Source organism: Microcaecilia unicolor, chromosome 6 (assembly GCF_901765095.1).
Source record: "Microcaecilia unicolor chromosome 6, aMicUni1.1, whole genome shotgun sequence".
Classification (NCBI taxonomy): Eukaryota; Metazoa; Chordata; class Amphibia; order Gymnophiona; family Siphonopidae; genus Microcaecilia; species Microcaecilia unicolor.
Window position 1 is genome coordinate 93,371,008 of NC_044036.1, and position 20,954 is coordinate 93,391,961.

Sequence of the window (20,954 nt, forward strand, 5' to 3'; positions counted from 1 at the left end):
TATAGACTGAGAATTTCAGAGACACCAACCCCCGGATTCTATATATAATGCCCAAATTTGGACACACAGCTCAGATGCAACTTAATTGCTTAACAAGTCAATAACTATCAATTGGGTGCTAACAACCAATGAGAATTTGTACACATCTGGTGAGCACTATTCTACAATACTGAGTGCCTGAACCCCATACCGTGCAACCCAAAAGGGTGTGTGGCTATGAGAGGGGCATAGGCGTTCCAAACAGTTGTGTGAAGTAGTATAGAATCAATAGGTCTCTGCGCCCAACTTGGGCGTAGGGATTTACACAAGGTTTCAGCAGGCATAAGTGTGGCACCCAGAGTTGGGTGTAGAAACTGGCGCTAAATACGATTCTATAAAGGGAACACACCCTTTATAGAGTTACACTTAGCATCGATCTTTCTAGTGTGATTATAGAATTTCCCTCTCAATGCTTTTGTCACTAAGCATTAACACAGGTGGCACACAAAGAAGTTTTTTTTTTTTAAATTACTATAGAGGTGTAGCCAACATCATTCCAATGTAAAAATCTATGGGATTCCTCAATGGTAAGAAATTAATCTCCAGGTTTGCAAACCTTTAAGCTGCTTGTTTTGCTGAGGACCAGAGGGAAGGGGACCACTGGGGACAGCGAACTGTAGAATGACATATGGAGGCACCCAATCTCTCCTGCATAATGAGACACATTTCCTCTACAGGGCAAAGTATTGAGCTACAGATACTGGAGTAAAATCAAGTAAACATCTGAAGGTCATTCTAAGTGTTTAACTCATCCTACGATTCTAGCTTACGAGGATGAATACAACCGAAGGTCCTAAAGAAGAGCAAGCCTCTTCATTTGTGCTATAATCTTGGTTAAATATTCATCGGAGCTCTTTTGTAGAGGTAAACGTGGCGGGCCCATTGGGATATTCGAGGCAACAGATATGATGGCTTTAGTCTCTGGTATTCCAAAACCTAGAGAGAAGAGAAAATGTTAATATACTGTCACAGATTTTTTTGATAGGACAGTGATGTGACATGGGCTAGTCAAACAGATTCAAGTTGAATTCCTAGGAAGGACCATGATCAGAGACTTCTTTGCACAAAACTGGAATTCAGAACATAATATAGTTGTGCAAGTTTTCAAGGCCTGGGAAACAAGGCAAAGCTTCACAATATTCTTTATATTGCATAGTCTGATCCCTCCTACTCTTCCTGTTCCTTAAAAGCCTGGTTTTACTCCTACTACTACTTATCATTTCTATAGCGCTACAAGGCATGCAAATTTTAGAATGTCCACGTAACTTATACTTCCTTAGAAAATAACACAGAATTAATTCACCACAAGTTAACACATGCTTTGGTCAATGCACATTTTTGCAGCTGATCCCAAGTTATCTGTTTACAGCTCAATCAGTGGTTATTTTGATTCTAGTGCAAAATGTTTCCTGCCTCTTACCAAGCTTTGCCAATCATTCTATACAAACTAATGGACTAAATCACCCTTTTCTTTCAACAGAGGGAGGGGGGGAGGAGGGCCATCTAAGAAGTCCTCCTAAACTGTCTGTAAGCTAGGGAAAAGTTTCAATAAAATTGTTTAACCTAAGATACAACACATAAAATCAAATGAACTGGAAAGGGCATCTTAAATCATATTCATGTTCACAAAAATAGTAGTTCCATTCCCACCTTTTCTATGCCTTAATCATCTGTTCCATATCATCATGCTGATCAATCCATAGACTGGTGGGTTGTGTCCATCTACCAGCAGGTGGAGATAGAGAGCAATCCTTTTGCCTCCCTATATGTGGTCATGTGCTGCCGGAAACTCCTCAGTATGTTCTCTATCTCAGCAGGTGGTGGTCACACACAGCAGCAGCTCTGGCTAGGCCTCCAAGCCTAATTTTTAGGTTTTGTTGAGTGCCTGGGGTTGAGGGCTCTTCTTGAGCAAGTGCAAACCTGGTGGCGCCAGGTCCCTCCTTTTCTCCCCCCTCCCGCTGGCTCCGTAAAAAAAAAAAATTTTTTTGAACGTCTTTAAGGGCGTTTATTTCGACGTTTATTTAAACGTTTATTGCAGCTACTCACTGGGACACCAGGTCGTTACAGCTCGGAGCGAGAAGCAGGTAATTTTTACCTTTTTATAGCGGGCAGGGGGTTCCCCGATTGATCTCCACGTGGCCTATGGCGTCGGAGGGCGAGGGCGCGAAGAATCGCTCCCCGGACCGCGTGTGCGCTTCTAGCGGGGATGCGGGGGTTTTAAAATCTGATTCGCCCTTGTTGGGTGTCAGTTTGGAGGCCGGTCAGTGTCCCGGGTCTTCCTCCGGCGCGGCGGTTTTTCCCGCCATAAATGCCCATCCCCCGCTGCTCGACTCCGCCATCTTGGCCGGCCACTCTGCTCGGACGGCTTCTTCTTGGGCCGCCCTTGAGCTGGGAGACGTTCATGCCATGGCCGCCCTTGATTTGGGCGACGGCAAAAAAGCGGCTAAAGTTAAGCGCCGTTCTTCCCGCGCGGCTCCTTCGCGGAGTGTCACGCCGGAAGCCATCTTAGATGCGCAGCATGGTTCTCCCCTGCTCTTGCGAGCGCCGGTTGAGGGTGCGTCTAGGGCTGTGGCCCAAGCTGCTGAAGTGCACAGTCTGGGGGGTTTCTCCCCCGAGTTTATTTTGCTGCTGCATCAGGCCTTTCTTATGCAAAACGCTGCCCCTTCTCCCTTGTCCGATAAAGGGGTTGAGGCCCCCGGAAGTAAACGCCCTCGGGTGGATGCCTAGGCCTTAGAGGACGCTGTTTCCTCTGATGTAGATGAGGGCAGCGTATCTGAGTTCTCCCAACGGTCCTTTGGGGATTCCTTGGAGGAGACGGATTCCCGCTCGGATGGAGCGGATGACCCCTCTGCAGCACGGATCTTTCGCTCAGAGGATTTGCCCAACCTGTTAATGCAGGCCATGAGCATTTTGAAGATTTCCTCTCCGGAGGACGTCTCTCCCTCAGCCCCTGTTGGCTCCGCCATTATGCTGGGGACGAAGCGCCCGCCTAGAACCTTCCACGTGCATGATGCCATGCACACCTTAATTTCGGCTCAATGGGATGTCCCGGAAGCGAGCCTCAAAGTGGCTAGGGCTATGTCCCGCCTCTATCCGTTGCCTGAAAGTGAGCGTGAGGCCTTTGTTTGGCCTACCATGGATTCTTTAATCACTGCGGAGACTAAGAAAACGGCGTTGCCGGTGGAAGGTGGCACGGCACTAAAGGGAAGGGGACCACTGGGGACAGCGAACTGTAGAATGACATATGGAGGCACCCAATCTCTCCTGCATAATGAGACACATTTCCTCTACAGGGCAAAGTATTGAGCTACAGATACTGGAGTAAAATCAAGTAAACATCTGAAGGTCATTCTAGAGTTGGAAGATTGGCATGTTGAATTGTGATAATAGCTCATAAGATCCAATTGTAAAATAACTAAGGACTGCCATGAATAGGAGGAGTATTATTAGGATGACTAGGATTTGGTGCATTTTTGTATTTGGGGACTGTTTGAATATTTTATTTATTTATTATTAGGGTTTATTTACCACCTTTTTGAAGAAATTCACTCAAGGCGATGAACAGTAAGAATAGATCAAACATGAGGAATAGGCAATTACAGAAGTAAAAATATTCAAATAACAATAAAAAGTATGGCATGGTATACTACGTACAATGTCAGCACAATACGTAATAGAACATTTTAACTGATAGTGAAGGGTAAAGCAAAGATGGAACATATAGATAGGCAAGAGAATAAGATGAGTTAGAAAGTAAGGTGATTAATTGCTATGATTCTGCTAAGACAGGCAGGGGAATGACTGAGACTCACTTCTGATTGGCCTGTCAGGGATTGAGCTGACGTCTGAAGCAACAGGCGTCAGAAGCCAGATCTATTTAAACCTTACCTCTCCCTACAGCCTTTGCTTTAGTGTTGATTCCTGTCAGCTGAGCCTCTTTCCCTCTCTCTGTCTGTGCTAGTAGCACACTGTGCATCCGTTGGAGTTTGATTACTCTTCTTGTTGCTTGTAGCTTCTCTGTGTGCACTGGTTGTTCCCAGCGTATGCCTGATTGTTTCCCTAGCTTAGCTGCTTTCCTTGATTGCCTTGCTTCCATGCAGCTGTGGGTGCTCTGTTTACTCTGTCTCTGTGTGCTATTGAGTTCTGGTAAGAACATTGTTTGTTTTTCCCCTTTGTTAGCTTTAAACCTTTGACTGCAGAGTAAGGCCTGCTCCTTCCTGACTTGTGTGTTAAAAGCAGCCCTTCCCTTTAGCCTGCTTTAACTCTTTGTCTGCTGTGTTTGTCTCCTGATTCTTGTGAGCTTGCTCCTTATCTGATTGGTGTATGTAAAGGCAGCTTTCCCTGTTTGCTTGATTTTCCCTTTGTCTCTAGTGTCTGTTATTTGACTCTGTGGCCAGTCTTGTGTATTCTTGTGAGTGCATTCCCTTGACCCTTGAGTACTGAGTGGCACAGTCTTGTGTATTCCTATAAGTGGTTTCCCTTTATTCTTGAGTGTGTGTAGCACAGCCTTGTGTATTCTTATAGATGGCTTCCCTTCACCCTTGAGTGTTATATGGTACAGCCTAGAATGTTCCTATGAGTGGCTTCCCTTTTCCCTTGAGTGCTGTATGGTACAGCCTAGAGTGTTCTTGTGGAACTTCGCTCTTGTAGAGTCTGTGTCCTGTTCTGTCCTCGGCTTTCCCTTTTCCCTGTGGGCTTTGCCTCTGCTACCCGTGTTTCTGTGTAGCCTTTGTTTGCATTCTCTTCCTCTGGTCATAGCCTGTATCTGCCAGCTTTTTGTCTGTCACCCTTCCCTTGTCTCACTAGCCAGCGCTGTGTATGTTGCATGTGCTTCAGTCCCTTTTGGGACCCCTCGTTGTTCTTTTTCCCTTCCCTAGTGAATGACTCTGTTCCAGTTCGGCTGTGAGGCCCGCATGCTTGGATTCTGTATGAGTGGGTTCCCGTTCGTCTGGCCTGAGTGATCTATCTCCCTTTTCTGGTGTGCTAGTTGATTGTCCTGAGTGTGCAGGGCTTTGTGGCCATGGTATTGTTTTGCGTCTGTTTGGTCTACCCTAGGCCTCGGCCAAGGTCCTTCCTAAGCCTCGGCCTAGGCACAAGGGCTCACGAACAGTTTAACATTAATTTGAAGAAAGTTGTTTGACTTGGTATATAAACAACTAAACAAATAAGATTGTTAGGGTTTTCTTGGGTGGGAAAGCTGATCTTGTGGGAAAGGTTGGTCCTGGTTGCTTCTTAAAGGGGCTGGTACTCAAAAATCAAGAGCTCCCCCTGCCCTGAATCACATCCACCCTGCTGTGGTTGGAACAGGAGCAATCCTGTTGCCCCTGACTCTTGCTATTACAAGGTTAAAAAAAAAAAAAAAGGACCAGCATCTTCTCGCAATATCCTAGCATCAAGCTGCTGTATAAGGGCCTGAAGTGGAAATGGAATGAAGTGTGAGGGAATGTACTATTGATAAGCATGCACAAGATAAAGAACTGATGTATGACTGAGTAAAGATGCTTCCATTAGGTTTATTGCAGTGAATGTAACAGTGTTCCCCCTCCCAAAAGCATCATCTATTTTATAAAGATGCAACTCATTGAAATTATAAGTGGATTTCTTGTAAGAAAATCATCTCCTCTTAAGCACAAAGGTCCTGTTACATACACAAGTGCTTTCCCTTGGTTTATTTGCCTGTCTTGTTACATGCAAAAACGAAAAAACACAGGGATGAGGGAGATACATTAAAAAAAAAAAAAAATCACCATACAAGGACAACTTTATACTTTGGCTAATCTCTATGGTCTTACTAATGAACAGTATTTCATTTGACTTTGTGGCAAATAAGCTATTGGGTTTGCCATGGACCATCTAATTATAGAAGGGGTATTATGACCAATCCTGGCATGGATAGAAGTGGATGAGACAGAGGTTTGAAGAGATGAAAAACTTGATTTCACAATTCAATTTGGATGATGCTTGACGGGAAGCATCCGACAACCAAAGGTTTTTACTTATTTCCAAGTTCACTTTACAAACTGAGATCCTAAACATAAATGTCCTGAAAAAGATAGTTGGAGCTTAAGAGGCATTACTCTTTTAAATAGGCTAAGTCAGGAGTTTTTTGATAAGTTCTAAGAAGGAGGCTTGTCGATTTCTTCCCTTCTTGGAGAATTACAGTTAATCTCTCCTTCTTGGTCTAGAGAAGATCTAATTCACAAATGGAGTAGAAATTCAGGTTCGACTGCCATCGCCTTAGACTTTACTAAATTAGTTAAACACAAACCTGAAATATCAGTGAGTGCTGAATTGCGAGAATGTCAGTTTCGCACACTGTTTAGGGCTTATTTTATACAGGAGCAAGTATTTAAAATCAGTGGAGTGGAGATACCACTATGTCAGAAATGTAATCAGGGTTATAACTCTTTTTTTTCCCACGCTTTCTGGGGTTGCCTGAAGGTAAAACTATTTTGGAAAGCCATTTTACGTTATTTTGAAGGACTTTTGGGCTTCACTCTTGCCATTTTTGCCAGCAGGATTGCTCTTGGATAAATATGCGCTTTTCGTATTTCTAATCATTATCATGTTCTTCTTCGTAAGGCAGGAGTCCTGGGTAAGCAAATTATTTTAGGGGTATGGATAGATGATGCAGTACCCTCTTTCTGGGCCTGGAGAAGTCGCATGCATGCATTGATTTTATTGGAGCAGAGACATGCCAAATGTTCTCCTAAATAGAAAAAAATTGTTTGTGGTGGTGTGGGATATATATATTCAATCTCTCCAACACAGGGCTAGAAGTTTGATTTTAAACACATATTAGGGGAGAGACGGGGTTGCGAGGAGAGAAGGATAAGGGAGGTGAAAAGGAGAGAGCTTTTCTTTGGTGTTCTCCTCTCTTTTCCCCATTTGTTTTCGGGGATTTTTGAGGAAGCTCTTTCCTCACATTTTTTGGAGAGGAGTCCCCATACCACACATGCCTTGGATGCTGTTTGTTATTATTTTTTAAAATCTTTATTGGCTGTCTCTGGGGTCGTTAAGGCGCTGCTGGAAGGGCGGTTTGTGCATCAGTAACAGATACCTAATACATATTATATGTTTTTTGTTTGTTTGTTAAGGATATTTTTACTTCTTATCTTACCTTCTTGTTGAGTTAGGGATGGGTTGGGTAGAAGGTAGGGAGATATGGATTGTTAAGTTAGATGACAGATATCATACTGCTGTTAACATGTGCTTACTTTCCACTTGCCTTTGTATGTTCATTGATGATGGTTGTATCTATCATGTGTTGTCATCAATAAAAAATCATTATACACTAAATAGGCTAAGTCACATAGTAAATATCTGGGTATTTAGTTAATGCCCAATTTGGAGTGAAATAAATTATAGGTCCTCTTTTGAAGGCTTTCTTCAAAAGAGTTAGATAGGTGAGGTGGATTAAATATGATATGTGAGTAAATGCTGTTAAAATTATGCTACCAAATTATATTTATCTCTTTTATACACTGCCATTTGACTGATACATTGAAGGTTTGCCCATATTTGGAACAAAAGGTCCTCCTCCCCCTCAAGTGATCAGGGATGTTGAATAATAAGGGAGGCATGGCAGTACCAAACTTTAAGTGCTATTATTATGTGGTCCAATTGAGAGTAGTCTTAGAATGATCTATTAAAAACTAAACAATTAGTAGAGTTGGAACAGGATAATTTCCTTTGTGGAATTTTCTATGTATCTTAGAGACAACTATGAGTATGAAATGGATCAATCCCTTTACCAAGCTAAACAATGGATATTTGGGATAGAATCAGGAGATGACTATTCAATAGTTAGCTTTTCTTTACAACTGATCTGTATTAAGATATACTCAAGAAATTCCTCCAGGGAAAATAGATTCAAGGTTCATTTGACAGGGAATAAGAGGATTAAAATCCTTGTGTCAACTGGTGACAATTGATCGGAGTCTGCAGTTTGAGGAATTACTGGATAAATTTGATATGGAAGAAAAAGATTGTTTCAAGTACTTTCAGGTAAAACATTTTTTGAAACAAAGGGCAATGAGGAACCTTATACAGGAAGACAGCCCTGCTGAATTGGTATTAAGGTTGGGTACTGTTAAGGGGAAGAAGGGGATTTACCAGCTATATAAAACTCAACCCCCTGGAGAACAGTTATCAAAATTCTGGGTGAAGTGAGATAAAGATGAAGAGTCTACAGACAAGATCTGCAGAACTACACTGTTGAGGGTTTCTTCAAGAGACCTACAGTGGGGGAAATAAGTATTTGATCCCTTGCTGATTTTGTAAGTTTGCCCACTGACAAAGACATGAGCAGCCCATAATTGAAGGGTAGGTTATTGGTAACAGTGAGAGATAGCACATCACAAATTAAATCCGGAAAATCACATTGTGGAAAGTATATGAATTTATTTGCATTCTGCAGAGGGAAATAAGTATTTGATCCCCCACCAACCAGTAAGAGATCTGGCCCCTACAGACCAGGTAGATGCTCCAAATCAACTCGTTACCTGCATGACAGACAGCTGTCGGCAATGGTCACCTGTATGAAAGACACCTGTCCACAGACTCAGTGAATCAGTCAGACTCTAACCTCTACAAAATGGCCAAGAGCAAGGAGCTGTCTAAGGATGTCAGGGACAAGATCATACACCTGCACAAGGCTGGAATGGGCTACAAAACCATCAGTAAGACGCTGGGCGAGAAGGAGACAACTGTTGGTGCCATAGTAAGAAAATGGAAGAAGTACAAAATGACTGTCAATCGATAAAGATCTGGGGCTCCACGCAAAATCTCACCTCGTGGGGTATCCTTGATCATGAGGAAGGTTAGAAATCAGCCTACAACTACAAGGGGGGAACTTGTCAATGATCTCAAGGCAGCTGGGACCACTGTCACCACTGAAAACCATTGGTAACACATTACGACATAACGGATTGCAATCCTGCAGTGCCCGCAAGGTCCCCCTGCTCCGGAAGGCACATGTGACGGCCCGTCTGAAGTTTGCCAGTGAACACCTGGATGATGCCGAGAGTGATTGGGAGAAGGTGCTGTGGTCAGATGAGACAAAAATTGAGCTCTTTGGCATGAACTCAACTCGCCGTGTTTGGAGGAAGAGAAATGCTGCCTATGACCCAAAGAACACCGTCCCCACTGTCAAGCATGGAGGTGGAAATGTTATGTTTTGGGGGTGTTTCTCTGCTAAGGGCACAGGACTACTTCACCGCATCAATGGGAGAATGGATGGGGCCATGTACCGTACAATTCTGAGTGACAACCTCCTTCCCTCCGCCAGGGCCTTAAAAATGGGTCAGTGGCTGGGTCTTCCAGCACGACAATGACCCAAAACATACAGCCAAGGCAACAAAGGAGTGGCTCAGGAAGAAGCACATTAGGGTCATGGAGTGGCCTAGCCAGTCACCAGACCTTAATCCCATTGAAAACTTATGGAGGGAGCTGAAGCTGCGAGTTGCCAAGCGACAGCCCAGAACTCTTAATGATTTAGAGATGATCTGCAAAGAGGAGTGGACCAAAATTCCTCCTGACATGTGTGCAAACCTCATCATCAACTACAGAAGACGTCTGACCGCTGTGCTTGCCAACAAGGGTTTTGCCACCAAGTATTAGGTCTTGTTTGCCAGAGGGATTAAATACTTATTTCCCTCTGCAGAATGCAAATAAATTCATATACTTTCCACAATGTGATTTTCCGGATTTAATTTGTGATGTGCTATCTCTCACTGTTACCAATAACCTACCCTTCAATTATGGGCTGCTCATGTCTTTGTCAGTGGGCAAACTTACAAAATCAGCAAGTGATCAAATACTTATTTCCCCCACTGTACATAGTTTCCAATATAATAGAAAATGGATAAAAATGCTTTTGCACATTATATACCTGAAAGGCTAGAAAAAAAATTTTTTTTTAAGGTGACGTGCTGAGTGTAAAGTGTGGCCAAAGGAGAACCTTCAAACATTTTGTGGTTGTGCCCAAAGATACTGTTATTTTGGGCTGAGGTAATATGATTTATAGAAAAAGTACGAAGGGTAAAGTGGTTAAGTAAATGGGTATAGTTTTGACAAATTAGCCACTGCCCCACATCAGAAAGGGAAATTTTCTCGAGTATGTGGTTACTGCAGCTCATATAATAGCTGAATGTTGGAAGCAAATGGATGCATCTGCTTTGCAGAAAGTGTTGGGTAAATTGTGACTGTGCATGTTAGAATGGAACTGTAACAGTGTTTGGGAGCCAGGGCCTGTCTTAGCAAGTGCGGGGCCCTATGCAGTCCAATTTGGTGGGGCCCCATCCTAGCCCCGCCCCCACCCCAGCTCCACCCCATTGATGCAGTATCCTAGCGTGTAGCATTTGCAGCCCTTTTTGTCTTGTTTTTTTTACGAGGTAGTGTATTGGTGTTTTAGAGCCTGGTGTAATTACAGTTCTGCCTTTCCACGCATAAGGTTGTGCTCGTCCTGTCCTTGGAATTAGTGCTGTTATGGTTTGGTAAGGTTATGAGTGTGTTTTTGCACAAGTTTGTGTATAGTGTTTTGCAGTGGAGAGATTGTGTGTCCGCACCTCTGACCCCCCCCCCCCCCCCCGGGGTTATGAGAATTGGAACTACTAATTGTAGTGGACTTGAACTGAATAATTTCTGGGGAGGGGGAGTTTCATGATAGCATTGTGCTTATTATTTCAATCAGTTTTTCTGTACAAGTTTAGCTTCATTTGTCTTTATTTGAAATTTCATAAATAAAACTTTTTCTAAAAATACTGAACTGGAAAGTTACCTCAAGAAGTCAGACTCAGCATGCAGCAATACTAGAAAAATTGAAACTTACATGCAAAATATCACAGATGCACATTTCCAAAAGCTGACATATTCCAATTAATAAATTCTGAATAAAATACTTTTTTCTACCTTTGTTGTCTGATCATTTGGTTTTTCTATTCGCTTTGGTCCCAGTGTCTTCTGTTTTATGCAGTGTCTTCTTTCCATTTGATATTTTTTCTCTCACCACGTCCACCATCCTCCTGTGTCCTTATGTGTCCTGTCTACCATCTGTAGCCCTGTCCCTATCCTTTCTCGAGTTTCAGCATCTGCCTTCAGTGTTCCAATGCAGCCCTTAAATTCAGCAATTTCCCCTCCATGCATATCCAGCATTTCTCCTCACTCCCCTCCTTCCATGTGCATCTACTTTCCTCCCCTTCCCTACATCCATGTCATTGTCCAGCATTTCTCCTCTATCCCTTCCCCTCCATCCATGTGCATCTCCTTCCTTAGTCTTTCCTTCCCTCCATTCGTGCCCAACATTTCTCCTCTCTCCCCTGCCCTCCATGTCCAGCAATTCCCCTCTCTCCCTGAGCCCTGCCCTGCTCCTCTGTACCCTGCCCCCTCCATTCATCCCTATAAAGCAATTCCCCTCTCTCCCTGAGCCCTGCCCTGGCATGCTCCTCTGTCCCCTGCCCCCTCCATTCATCCCTATCCAGCAATCCCCCTCTCTCCCTGAGCCCTGCCATCCATGTCCAGGTCCTCTCTCCCTTGCCCTCCTGCTCCCATGTTCAACTGCCTGCCCACCCTGGCACCCTCTTCTCCCCCCCAACCAACAAGCATCCTTTTTCTTTTAAATTTACCCGCCTCCGTCGCCGACTCGCTGGAATCTGACTGGACACTGGACAGCACAGCAGGCATCGTCGCTGAAAGCGCTCCTCCCCTCCCAAGTGCACCCGACGTCTCTAGCAGAATGGAGAAGCTTCCTGATTCGTTCATTCTCGAGGGCGGGACACTGAGAATGAACGAATCAGGAAGCTTCTCCATTCTGCTAGAGACGTCGGGTGCACTTGGGAGGGGAGGAGCGCTTTCAGCGACGATGCCTGCTGTGCTGTCCAGTGTCCAGTCAGATTCCAGCGAGTCGGCGACGGAGGCGGGTAAATTTAAAAGAAAAAGGATCCTTGTTGGTTGGGGGGGAGAAGAGGGCGCCAGGGCGGGCAGAATAGCGTGTCGTCGGATCGCCGCCGGCCCTGGGAAGAGGCTGACTGAGGCGCCGCGCGGGGCCCTATGCGGCCGCCTCGGCCTAAGACCGGCCCTGTTGGGAGCCCTATATGACATTGGTGAATAAGATTTAAATGATGGGTAAAGTACTGGAGGTACATTTTAATTGCTTCAATATGTTTAGATCTTTAACATGGGAAGGGGGGCAGGGGGAAGACGCATCGTAACATATTCCTATCTGTAATAGTGTTTCATACTTTGGATTATAAGTAAAATCCAAGTTGGGGAACCCCCCCCCCCCACACTTACTTCTGCTTTGGTTTTGACAGCTTATTAAGCACAATTATAAAACTGATCTTAGAAATACTGCACATACCATGACGGATTACATAGCTGAAAAACTCCTGCATCAGAAACTAAGGAAAAGGGAAAAAAAGAGGGCTAATTAGCATGTTAATGTCCAAACAGGAAATGCATCACATAGGCATCATCCAATTAGTGTTCCAAACCTTCTAGTTGCGCAATAGAGCTGCAGAAGAATTCAGATTACCTTCACCTCTGCCCTCTTCCATCACAAGCAAAGTTGGTATATTCATGTTCTGAATCCTTGAAGCCAGGGGCGTAGCCAGACACCCAATTTTGGGTGGGCCTGGGCCCAGAGTGGGTGGGCAGAAGAACTCCACCCTGTCCCACAAGTGATTTGGTCTCTCCCTCTCTCACCTGCATGTCATAAGGTCTCTCAAATATCCCCCTCCCCCCTTACCTTTTTAATAGTAGACTTTCACTGGCAGCAAGAAGCAAATAATACACACACTACTCATGTTGGCTCCACAGCCTTCCCTCTGATGCAACTTCCTGTTTCCGCATAGGCAGGAATACATCAGAGGGAAGGCTGGTATGCAGGAAGGACAGGAATTTTCAGCTGGTGGGGCTGGGGAATCCCTGCCAGACACTTCATAGATGTGCTGCTACTGGGTGGGCCTGAGCCCAAAGTAGGTGGGCCTGGGCCCACCCAAGCCCACCCTTGGCTACGCCACTGCTTGAAGCACATGTAATTATTGCTGCTTTCCCCCATATATGTGAATTCAGTTGACTTTTGGAGGGACAAAGATGCTTAGGTGATATGCTGAGCTTCCCCTGAAGTTGTGCAATAATGTACAAAAGTGTGTGGGCTCCTTTTAGTGTTAGGAAATTTGATTGTATATTTTAATAAATAGATTTTAAGAACTTTATAAACTGCTTTGACTGACTTTGGCCACTGGGATGGTACAAAAGCTTTAACAAATACTAAAATAATAATAAAAAAAAATCATACAATGATACATGCTAGTGCTACCTGTTGTCAAGCTGTTATATTCTTCAAAGTTGTTATTAATTCGCAAAGGTTAGCTACTGCTTAAATGCTCTGTACAGAGCTTGGCCATGCAATCCTACTCACTGAGCAGTTTAAAAGCAAAAATGGGATGCAAAGATGGCATAATTCAATTTTACCTGGATCTTCCGTGCTTTCTCAAGGTCTTTACACTCAAATGCAGCTAGCATCTCCTTGGTTGTTTTGCCAATATAGTTGTACGTGCTTTAGACCAGAAAAAAAAAATAAAAGGACTATGAAGGATCTTTGAATAGATCCAGTTTTAGGACTTACTAGTATGGTACCCCTGGTTGAAGATGAACATTGTAAATTGGTTTCACTTGGGGCCCTGTTTACTAAGCTGCGCTGTAGGCACGCACACGTTTTAGTGCGCATTAAAAATTAGTATGTGCTAGTAGAGACACCCATAGGAATATAATGGGTGTGTCTATCATTAAAAAGTGTGTGCGCCAACAGCGTGGCTTAGTAAACAAGGTCCTTTGTCTCTACAGGGGAACAAAGAAAAAATAATTTCTTTCTTACCTGCCAAAATTTTCTCAGAGTCCAAACAGATCAGTCCAAAACTGACAGGTTATATCCATCTGCCAGCAGATGGCGACACGAGACTGAAGAGCTGCAAGTTCTGTACCATATAAGGTGCTGCACATGCACAGCTCATCAATAATTCTGCTAAAGCACTGTAATAATAACTTTGGTCAAAAATATCCTAGGAGACAACATAACCCCCCCCCCCCCAAAAAAAAAAAAAATTTCCCATTAAAAATTTGCTACTTTATGAACCTTTCAGAATGGGAAGAAAATAATTCATCTTAGAGGAAGAAAAACTCAATCCAGGTTACAGGGTGGGTACTTGACTGGTCTGGTTGGACTCGAAGAAAGAAAATTAGCAGATAAGAACAAAATTTTCTTTCCTTTCTGACTACCAGACCAATCGAGAATTGATGGGACGCAGCAAAGCAAAGTGCAGCAATCAAAGCAATCTTCACATCAGGTGGGATGAAGTCCTCTGCTGAAAAAACTGCTGCAAAGGCAGCATGTTCTCTAGCCTGAGCTTTACAAATATCTACCACAGAAATATACTGGGCCTCAGCCCTCAAGGTTGCCATACTTTTGGTCAAATGAGCTCTGAATCCAAAAGGAACCTCTCAACCTTTTAAAAAGCTGAATCAAAGCTTCCTTTAACCAAATATGCAATAGCTGCATTTGAAGCAGCATCCCCTTTCCTTAGCCCTCCAAAACCACCCACAAACCAAACAGCCTGTTAAGATCTACAGATATCATTATTAACCCACAGGTAAAACAAAACTTTGAACATTCAGGAGCCTTGAAAGTTTAAAATGTTCTCCCTAGTTTTTCCACCTGATGGAGGGTAGGTCTACTGACTGATTTATATGAAATGAAACTACTTTCAGGATAAGAGAGGGAACTGTTCTGACAAACTCTTGCCTCTGCAAAGCGTAAGAAAGGATACTGATATGAAAGGAATTGCAAGTCTGAAATTCTTCTAGCTGAAGAAACATCCACCAGGAAAGCCATTTTCAAAGACAGATCGTTCAAGAATGATTTTCTTCAATGGTTCAAAAGGAGGGCCAGATAAACCCTGAGGAACTACATGGCATACGGATGACACGAGTTACTCCTTTAAGGAAAAAATGCCTGAATCTCGGTGAGAAGCCATGGAAATTCCCTGCCAACAAGCATAACATGAGAGCTGCTACTTGAACCTTACAGGAAGACAATGCTAAGTCTTTTTTTAGAATTTATCCTGTAAAAAAGGAAAATCTGAGCTATAGAGATCTTAAATGGTTAAATAGCCCTATCAGAACACCAAGACTCAGATTCTCCAAATTCTAGCATAGGCCAAAGTAGAGTGTTTCCTGGCCTGCAACAAGGTAGTAAATTAATCATTGAATATGCATACCTCTGCATCTTAAACATGATCACTCAATGGCCAGGCTGTAAGACAGAAGAGGACAGGTTGTTCATGATCAGACCAAAGAGTATCATCTTTGGGGACCAAAGGAAGACTAGCGCCTCCCCTGACTAAAGACAAATCAAGTACGCACATCATGGATATCTTGGCCAATCCAGAGCTATCAACATTAACTCTGGATAAGACGCTACCCTCTTCAATACTCCTAAATAGAGGTAACGGGGAAAATGTGTGGAGGAGACCTGAAGACCAGGGGCTTAGTCAAAACATCTAGCCTCGCTGCTTTCAGATCCTTCCTGTGACTGAAGTAGGAACTTTGACACTGCAGTTTCCATGCCATCAAATCCATTGCGGGAATTCCCCATCACTACTTTACCATCAAAAAGGTTTTGAACAACTCCCATGTTCCTGGATTCAGAGTAGTCCAGCTGAGAAAATCTGCTTGAACATTTTGGGTCTCAGCTATGTGAGCAGCTGATAATGGAGGGCCTCTGCCCACAAAAACAGCATTGTGAATTCTTTCGTTAGCAGTGAACTCGTCATTCCTCCCTGTCAATTGATGTAAGACACAGCTATGCCATAGTCACTGCCCAAGTATCCAGGAGACTGATGGATCATCGAGCTTCAATCGACATCCAATGTTCTTATGCTACCCAGCCCAAATAATGGGCTCCCTGTCCAAGTAGACTGGTGTGTCTCTTGTGAGACATCCAATCCGGAGTCCTCAAAAGTTCTTACAACTAAGTTTTCTTCCATCAGTATAGACAGTTTGGTGTCCTTCTGCCAAGGGAGATGCACATTGTATGAATGATGTTGAAGGGACAAATATGCCCGAGAGAACCAAAGAGGCCGTATATAAACCTGGGCACAAGAACTAGATCTAGAGTTGCCACCATGGATTCCAAAACTTGCATATCCCAAGCTCAAGGTACCTTTTGTTAATTGTTGGCAAAAGCTGTCCCCAAGCAAGTGGCAAAACATGCTCCTAAATATTCTAAGCACTGGGATGGCTGCAGCTTGCTTTTCTTGAAACTGATAATCCATCCTAAGGATTGGAGAAATTGTATGACTTGGGATGTCACCTGGTGCTCTGATGGATCAAAATTTCCTAGTTTCTCTGAGCCACTATAACAATAATCACCACCTTGGAAAAGGTACACGGAGTTATACGTAAGCCAAAAGGAAGTGCTCAAAACTGGAAATGTCCTAGAACCGCAAATTTGAGGACACTGCTGATGTGGTTCTCAGATAGGAATGTGCAGATATACCACAGATTTAGTGCCATGAAATGACTGAAAATAACCACGTGCAGCATTTCCATGTGGAAATGATACCTTGAGAGCTCTAGTCACCCTTTTGAAATCCAGAATTGGAAGGAAAGCCTTCTTTCTTTGGTACTACAAAGTAAATGAAATATCTTTCCTTTGTTCTCAATGTTTCAGGAGCTGGTACTACAGCCCCCAGGATTTATAAGCTTAATCAAAGTAGATCTGATTGCTCTCCTTTTCTGCAGGACACAATGAGATTTCATAAAAGGGTCTGTGAGGCGATGAGAAAACTCCAAATTGTATCCTCTGCAAATCACATCCAAAACTTATTGGTCATTTTTAATTTGGGTCCATTCCTCCAGAAAGATGGAGAGCCAACCTATCTGCCGAATTGAGGAGCAGACTCCAAATGCTTCATTGGGAACCTCTGAAAGCTCCTGGAGATTTCTGACTTTAGGAAACCTTCTTAAGGCGACTTGTTGTGGAAAATGTGACTTCTGGCATGTATTTACTCTTCCAAGCCCTTATTTTCTCATATCCCTATATTTGGCTGATCCTTGAGACCCTTGAAGATCATGGTCTAACTTCTGGAAGTTTTTGCAGTATTGTGTCTCCGAGATCTTTAACAATCTTCTTCAAATAACTTCCTTCATAAAGGAAGTTTACTCAGAGGCAGCATCTGCTGACCAATTTCTGAGTCAGAAAATCTTCTACTGGTGACAGAAAATGCTATGATTTGGCTGTGATTAATTAGATCATACAATGCATCAGCTACATATGCCATACCCAACTCAAAATGCGCTGCATCTTCACATTCATCAGCTTCATAAACTTCAGCCTGCTAAACCCATTTCAAGCAGGCCTTAAACACATTTGGCACTGCAGACCTAAAGCTGCCACTTCAAAAGCTTATTTAAACAACACTTCCAGACTGCGATCTTGCAAGTCTTTTAGTGCTGTCCCGTCTTCCTCTGGAATTGCTATATACTTAGTAACTGCAATAACCAAAGCATCTACTTCAGGCAGCTTAAACTTCTCTCTCTGTTTCAGCTGATCCATGGCCCAACTCTGAAATATCCCATTCTTCAGAAATAATGACCTGAACAGCCTGATGAACTGGAAAGGTTTTGGTGGACTCTCTTAAGAATAGGGTATCATGAAGTTCTGCAGGGCTTTAAGAAGTGAGTTCTGAAATACTTAGCTTCTAGTGCTTGGGAAATCATTTTTGATAACTTCTCCTTACTAAAGGGACATATAACTGAAGATCATCTCCTTCAGCTACTGGAATCTCACTTTCTTCCAACAGTTCAGGAAGGAAGGTCCTTGGAATCACACTAACTATACTACATGTCAGAATGGAAGCCCTCAAATAAAACAGGAGAATCAGAATCCTCTAGAGATTCACTTGGGGCCCAATGAACAAAACCTACTGGGCCAGCAACGTGTTTTGGCCAGTTCTAGTCAGTTTAGCAAGCACGATATTCAGCTGGAGACACACAAAGGGGCTCTGCGGGCTTTTTACCGTGTGGGGCAGCTAATGTATTTAAAAGAGCCGATTAGTATTTAAATGTGTATTCAGAGGGATGTACAGTTATTTACCAGTGATTCATAGAAAGTCCTGCCTACCTTTACTGGGAGAAATTTTACCAGAGGTCTGGAGTAGCCATAGTGACAGGCAGTGGGGAGGCAGTGAAGGCTGATGGGCCGAAGCCCCAACATGACAAACAAAATCCCGCTGCAGCCTGTGCAGCAGAAGCAGCGGCTGGACAGTAAGCATTTCCCATTCTCTTGTTCTTACAAATCCTTACTCTATCAGTCTCCGAGAAATCCCAGCATTCCACCGGAGCACATCTCACTGATCTATCAACAGTCATGCCCATGGCCGTGGAATTACTGTTCCCTTTCCAGCCGGGACTCCTTTCTGAGCAGCAAACAGGCATGCATGAAATGGATCCTCGTACACAGTCTACAGACCGTATAGATATCCTGAAGAAAAGCTGCATGCCAGGCTCTCTTACCGCTTCGGGGTCCAGCCTGGGTATCAGGCAGTGAGCTCCTGTGGAGCACTGCTGAGAAAGCACTATCTTTTAAGGGAAACTAATCCTTTGGGTGCTCATACTGACCTTTTGTAGTGTTCAGGACTGTCCACTTCACCCCCAGGGAGTGAAAGCTGGAACCCAACCCAACAATACGTCAGTGCAAGCCCCCACTCCTCACAAGCGGACAACTGAACTATTGCAAAGACAGTTCCTGTACTGCCCACCCTCCTACCGAACCCACCTTTTTCCAAAGCCTGCCGAGCACCACTCCTCACAGCTATCACAAACCAAAACAAAATGAATACAGAGACACTCTTTCAGTGAAGGACAAATATGAGTGATTTTCAGAGAGATTTGAGGTTGCAAAGGGTAAATGATGGAAAATTGGGAAAAATACCAAAGATGCAGAATTATGTGGAGGTGAATACCAGATAAGTAAGAGAGAAAATATAAGGCATTAAATGATTGGACAAAATTAAGCTTCAGTAATCTGACAAGCACATCTTGTGGCAGTCAGATTTGCTAAGCTTCCAGGGAAATATACAGAAAGACCAGAAAGAGATTTTATTTTTCTTATACTGAAATTTAGACTAATATAAATAAGAATTCAATTTTCTGTAATACTGGGATAAAATAATTTTTTTGTAATCATTTATTTACTGTAATAAATTTTAGCATTATTATAAAAGAGAAAAACTAAACTCTGGAGTGTATTTCCTTTGCCAGAAGGGCTTTCAGCCTCTTCTGAAGTTGTTTAGCTCTTCTTTAGAGGCAAGAGGAGGGGCTTTACACTGTTCTACATCACTCAGGATTTTATAGATCTTAATCATATTCCCCCCTCAGTCGTCTCTTTTTCAAGTTGATTTCTTAATTGAAAGAAGCCTTTTTCATATCTGATTCTGTTCTTAACAATTTCTTAGAAGTGCCAGAAACTTAAGAACAGAATGTTCCCTGTGGCAAATGTCAATTTTCAGAGTTACTACAGCAAGTGCTTGGTGGCATGAGCCAGGGCTTCCTTGAACACATACGGCACAAAAAGGATGTACAAATGTTTTCAAAACTACACAGATACAACCACTGATAGAAAAACTTTTTTTTTGATTTAAAACAAAACCCCCACACACAAACAAGACTCTCAACCTGGATGCACATGCTGAAAGAAGCAGTGGGACCTACGTGATAACACTGCTAGGTGGGAAATAAGAGAACAGCCATGCTGTCTAGAAAGGCTCCTCAAAATGAACGTAGGAAAATGCACTACAAAAGACATTTCACCTCCCTCACTTCAGAAGCAGTCTCAGACAGCAACAGTTGACAAGGCACTGGCTACTCTATAAGCACCACTCCCAGTGCTAAAGGAAGAGGGAAGAGGTTGGCACAGAAAAAGAGAACGCAAAAAGCAGCTCCTTCCAAGCATTTACCCACTGTAGCTGGAGACAAATCTTCCTTGACCCATTCTGTTTTTAAACAGTGTGGAGATACAAGTGAACCCCGACACTTTCATACAAATTGAAGCTTAGAGGAAAGGGAGAGAGACCTGGACTCTTCCAGGTATCCCCAAACTGCCACTGCGGCTCTCCTGAATCAATTTTCTTCTCTACTGAAAACCTGAAAAATATAAAATAGACCCTCAAATCCAGGAGCTAAACCAGCAGTACAGAACTGCATGAAGTGTCTGCCACCATCTGCTGGAGATAGAGAATAAGGGTGAGCTATGCATGTGCAGTGCCTTATATGGTGCAGAACTTGGAGTCCTTTAATCTGTCTCCATCTGCTGGCTGACAGAACCCATCAGTTCTGGGCTGGTATGGTAGGATGAAATGGAAAGTAGGCTTTGAAGTGGTGGTAAAAAGGCTTCACTTTGGCCAAACTCTACATATATGAGGCATTGAAGAACCTGTAAGCTCTATATGTGGCATACTAATCACTAAACTACAGTAAAATGACTATTAAATAAAACTGTCCATGTGGAAAAATAGTAATTTTGACCACTTAGCACTAAAAATGTTATCAGCTTGGTGCTACAGAAAATGGTTGCTCAAATGATCCAAGTCTCTTCGCCCTCTCCGATTTGAGATGAGAGCTGTCATCCATGGTGGCAATGCAGATTTTCTACAATAATTTCTGGCTAAGGGACTGGTGTTACAGAAAAAAAAATTATCATGAACAGAAGAGGGAATGAGAAGGGAAGGGAAGGTGTGCATCAAGGACACAGTGTGGTCTATGGAAGAATGGGAATATGCATTGTGGGATGTCAGCAAGCAGAAGGACCTGCAACGTCATTTACATGTTACTTTTAAAACATCACTACGGTAAAATAG

The 20,954-nt window shown here is 43.2% G+C and overlaps 1 protein-coding gene across 5 annotated transcripts in view; it reads right to left on the reverse strand.

Annotated features, from left to right (window-relative positions):
* Positions 1 to 493: 493 nt before the first annotated feature.
* NPL (N-acetylneuraminate pyruvate lyase) overlaps positions 494 to 20,954 on the reverse strand; it is a 79,327-nt gene continuing 58,866 nt past the window's right edge. For all 5 annotated transcript variants that reach the window (XM_030205917.1, XM_030205916.1, XM_030205915.1 and 2 more), the window contains exons 10-12: positions 13,513 to 13,597; positions 12,398 to 12,437; positions 494 to 975 (exon numbers count right to left, since the gene is read on the reverse strand). In XM_030205917.1, the coding sequence (XP_030061777.1) occupies positions 833 to 975; positions 12,398 to 12,437; positions 13,513 to 13,597 (268 nt within the window). In that variant the 3' untranslated portion in view covers positions 494 to 832. The remainder of the gene's footprint in view (positions 976 to 12,397; positions 12,438 to 13,512; positions 13,598 to 20,954) is intronic.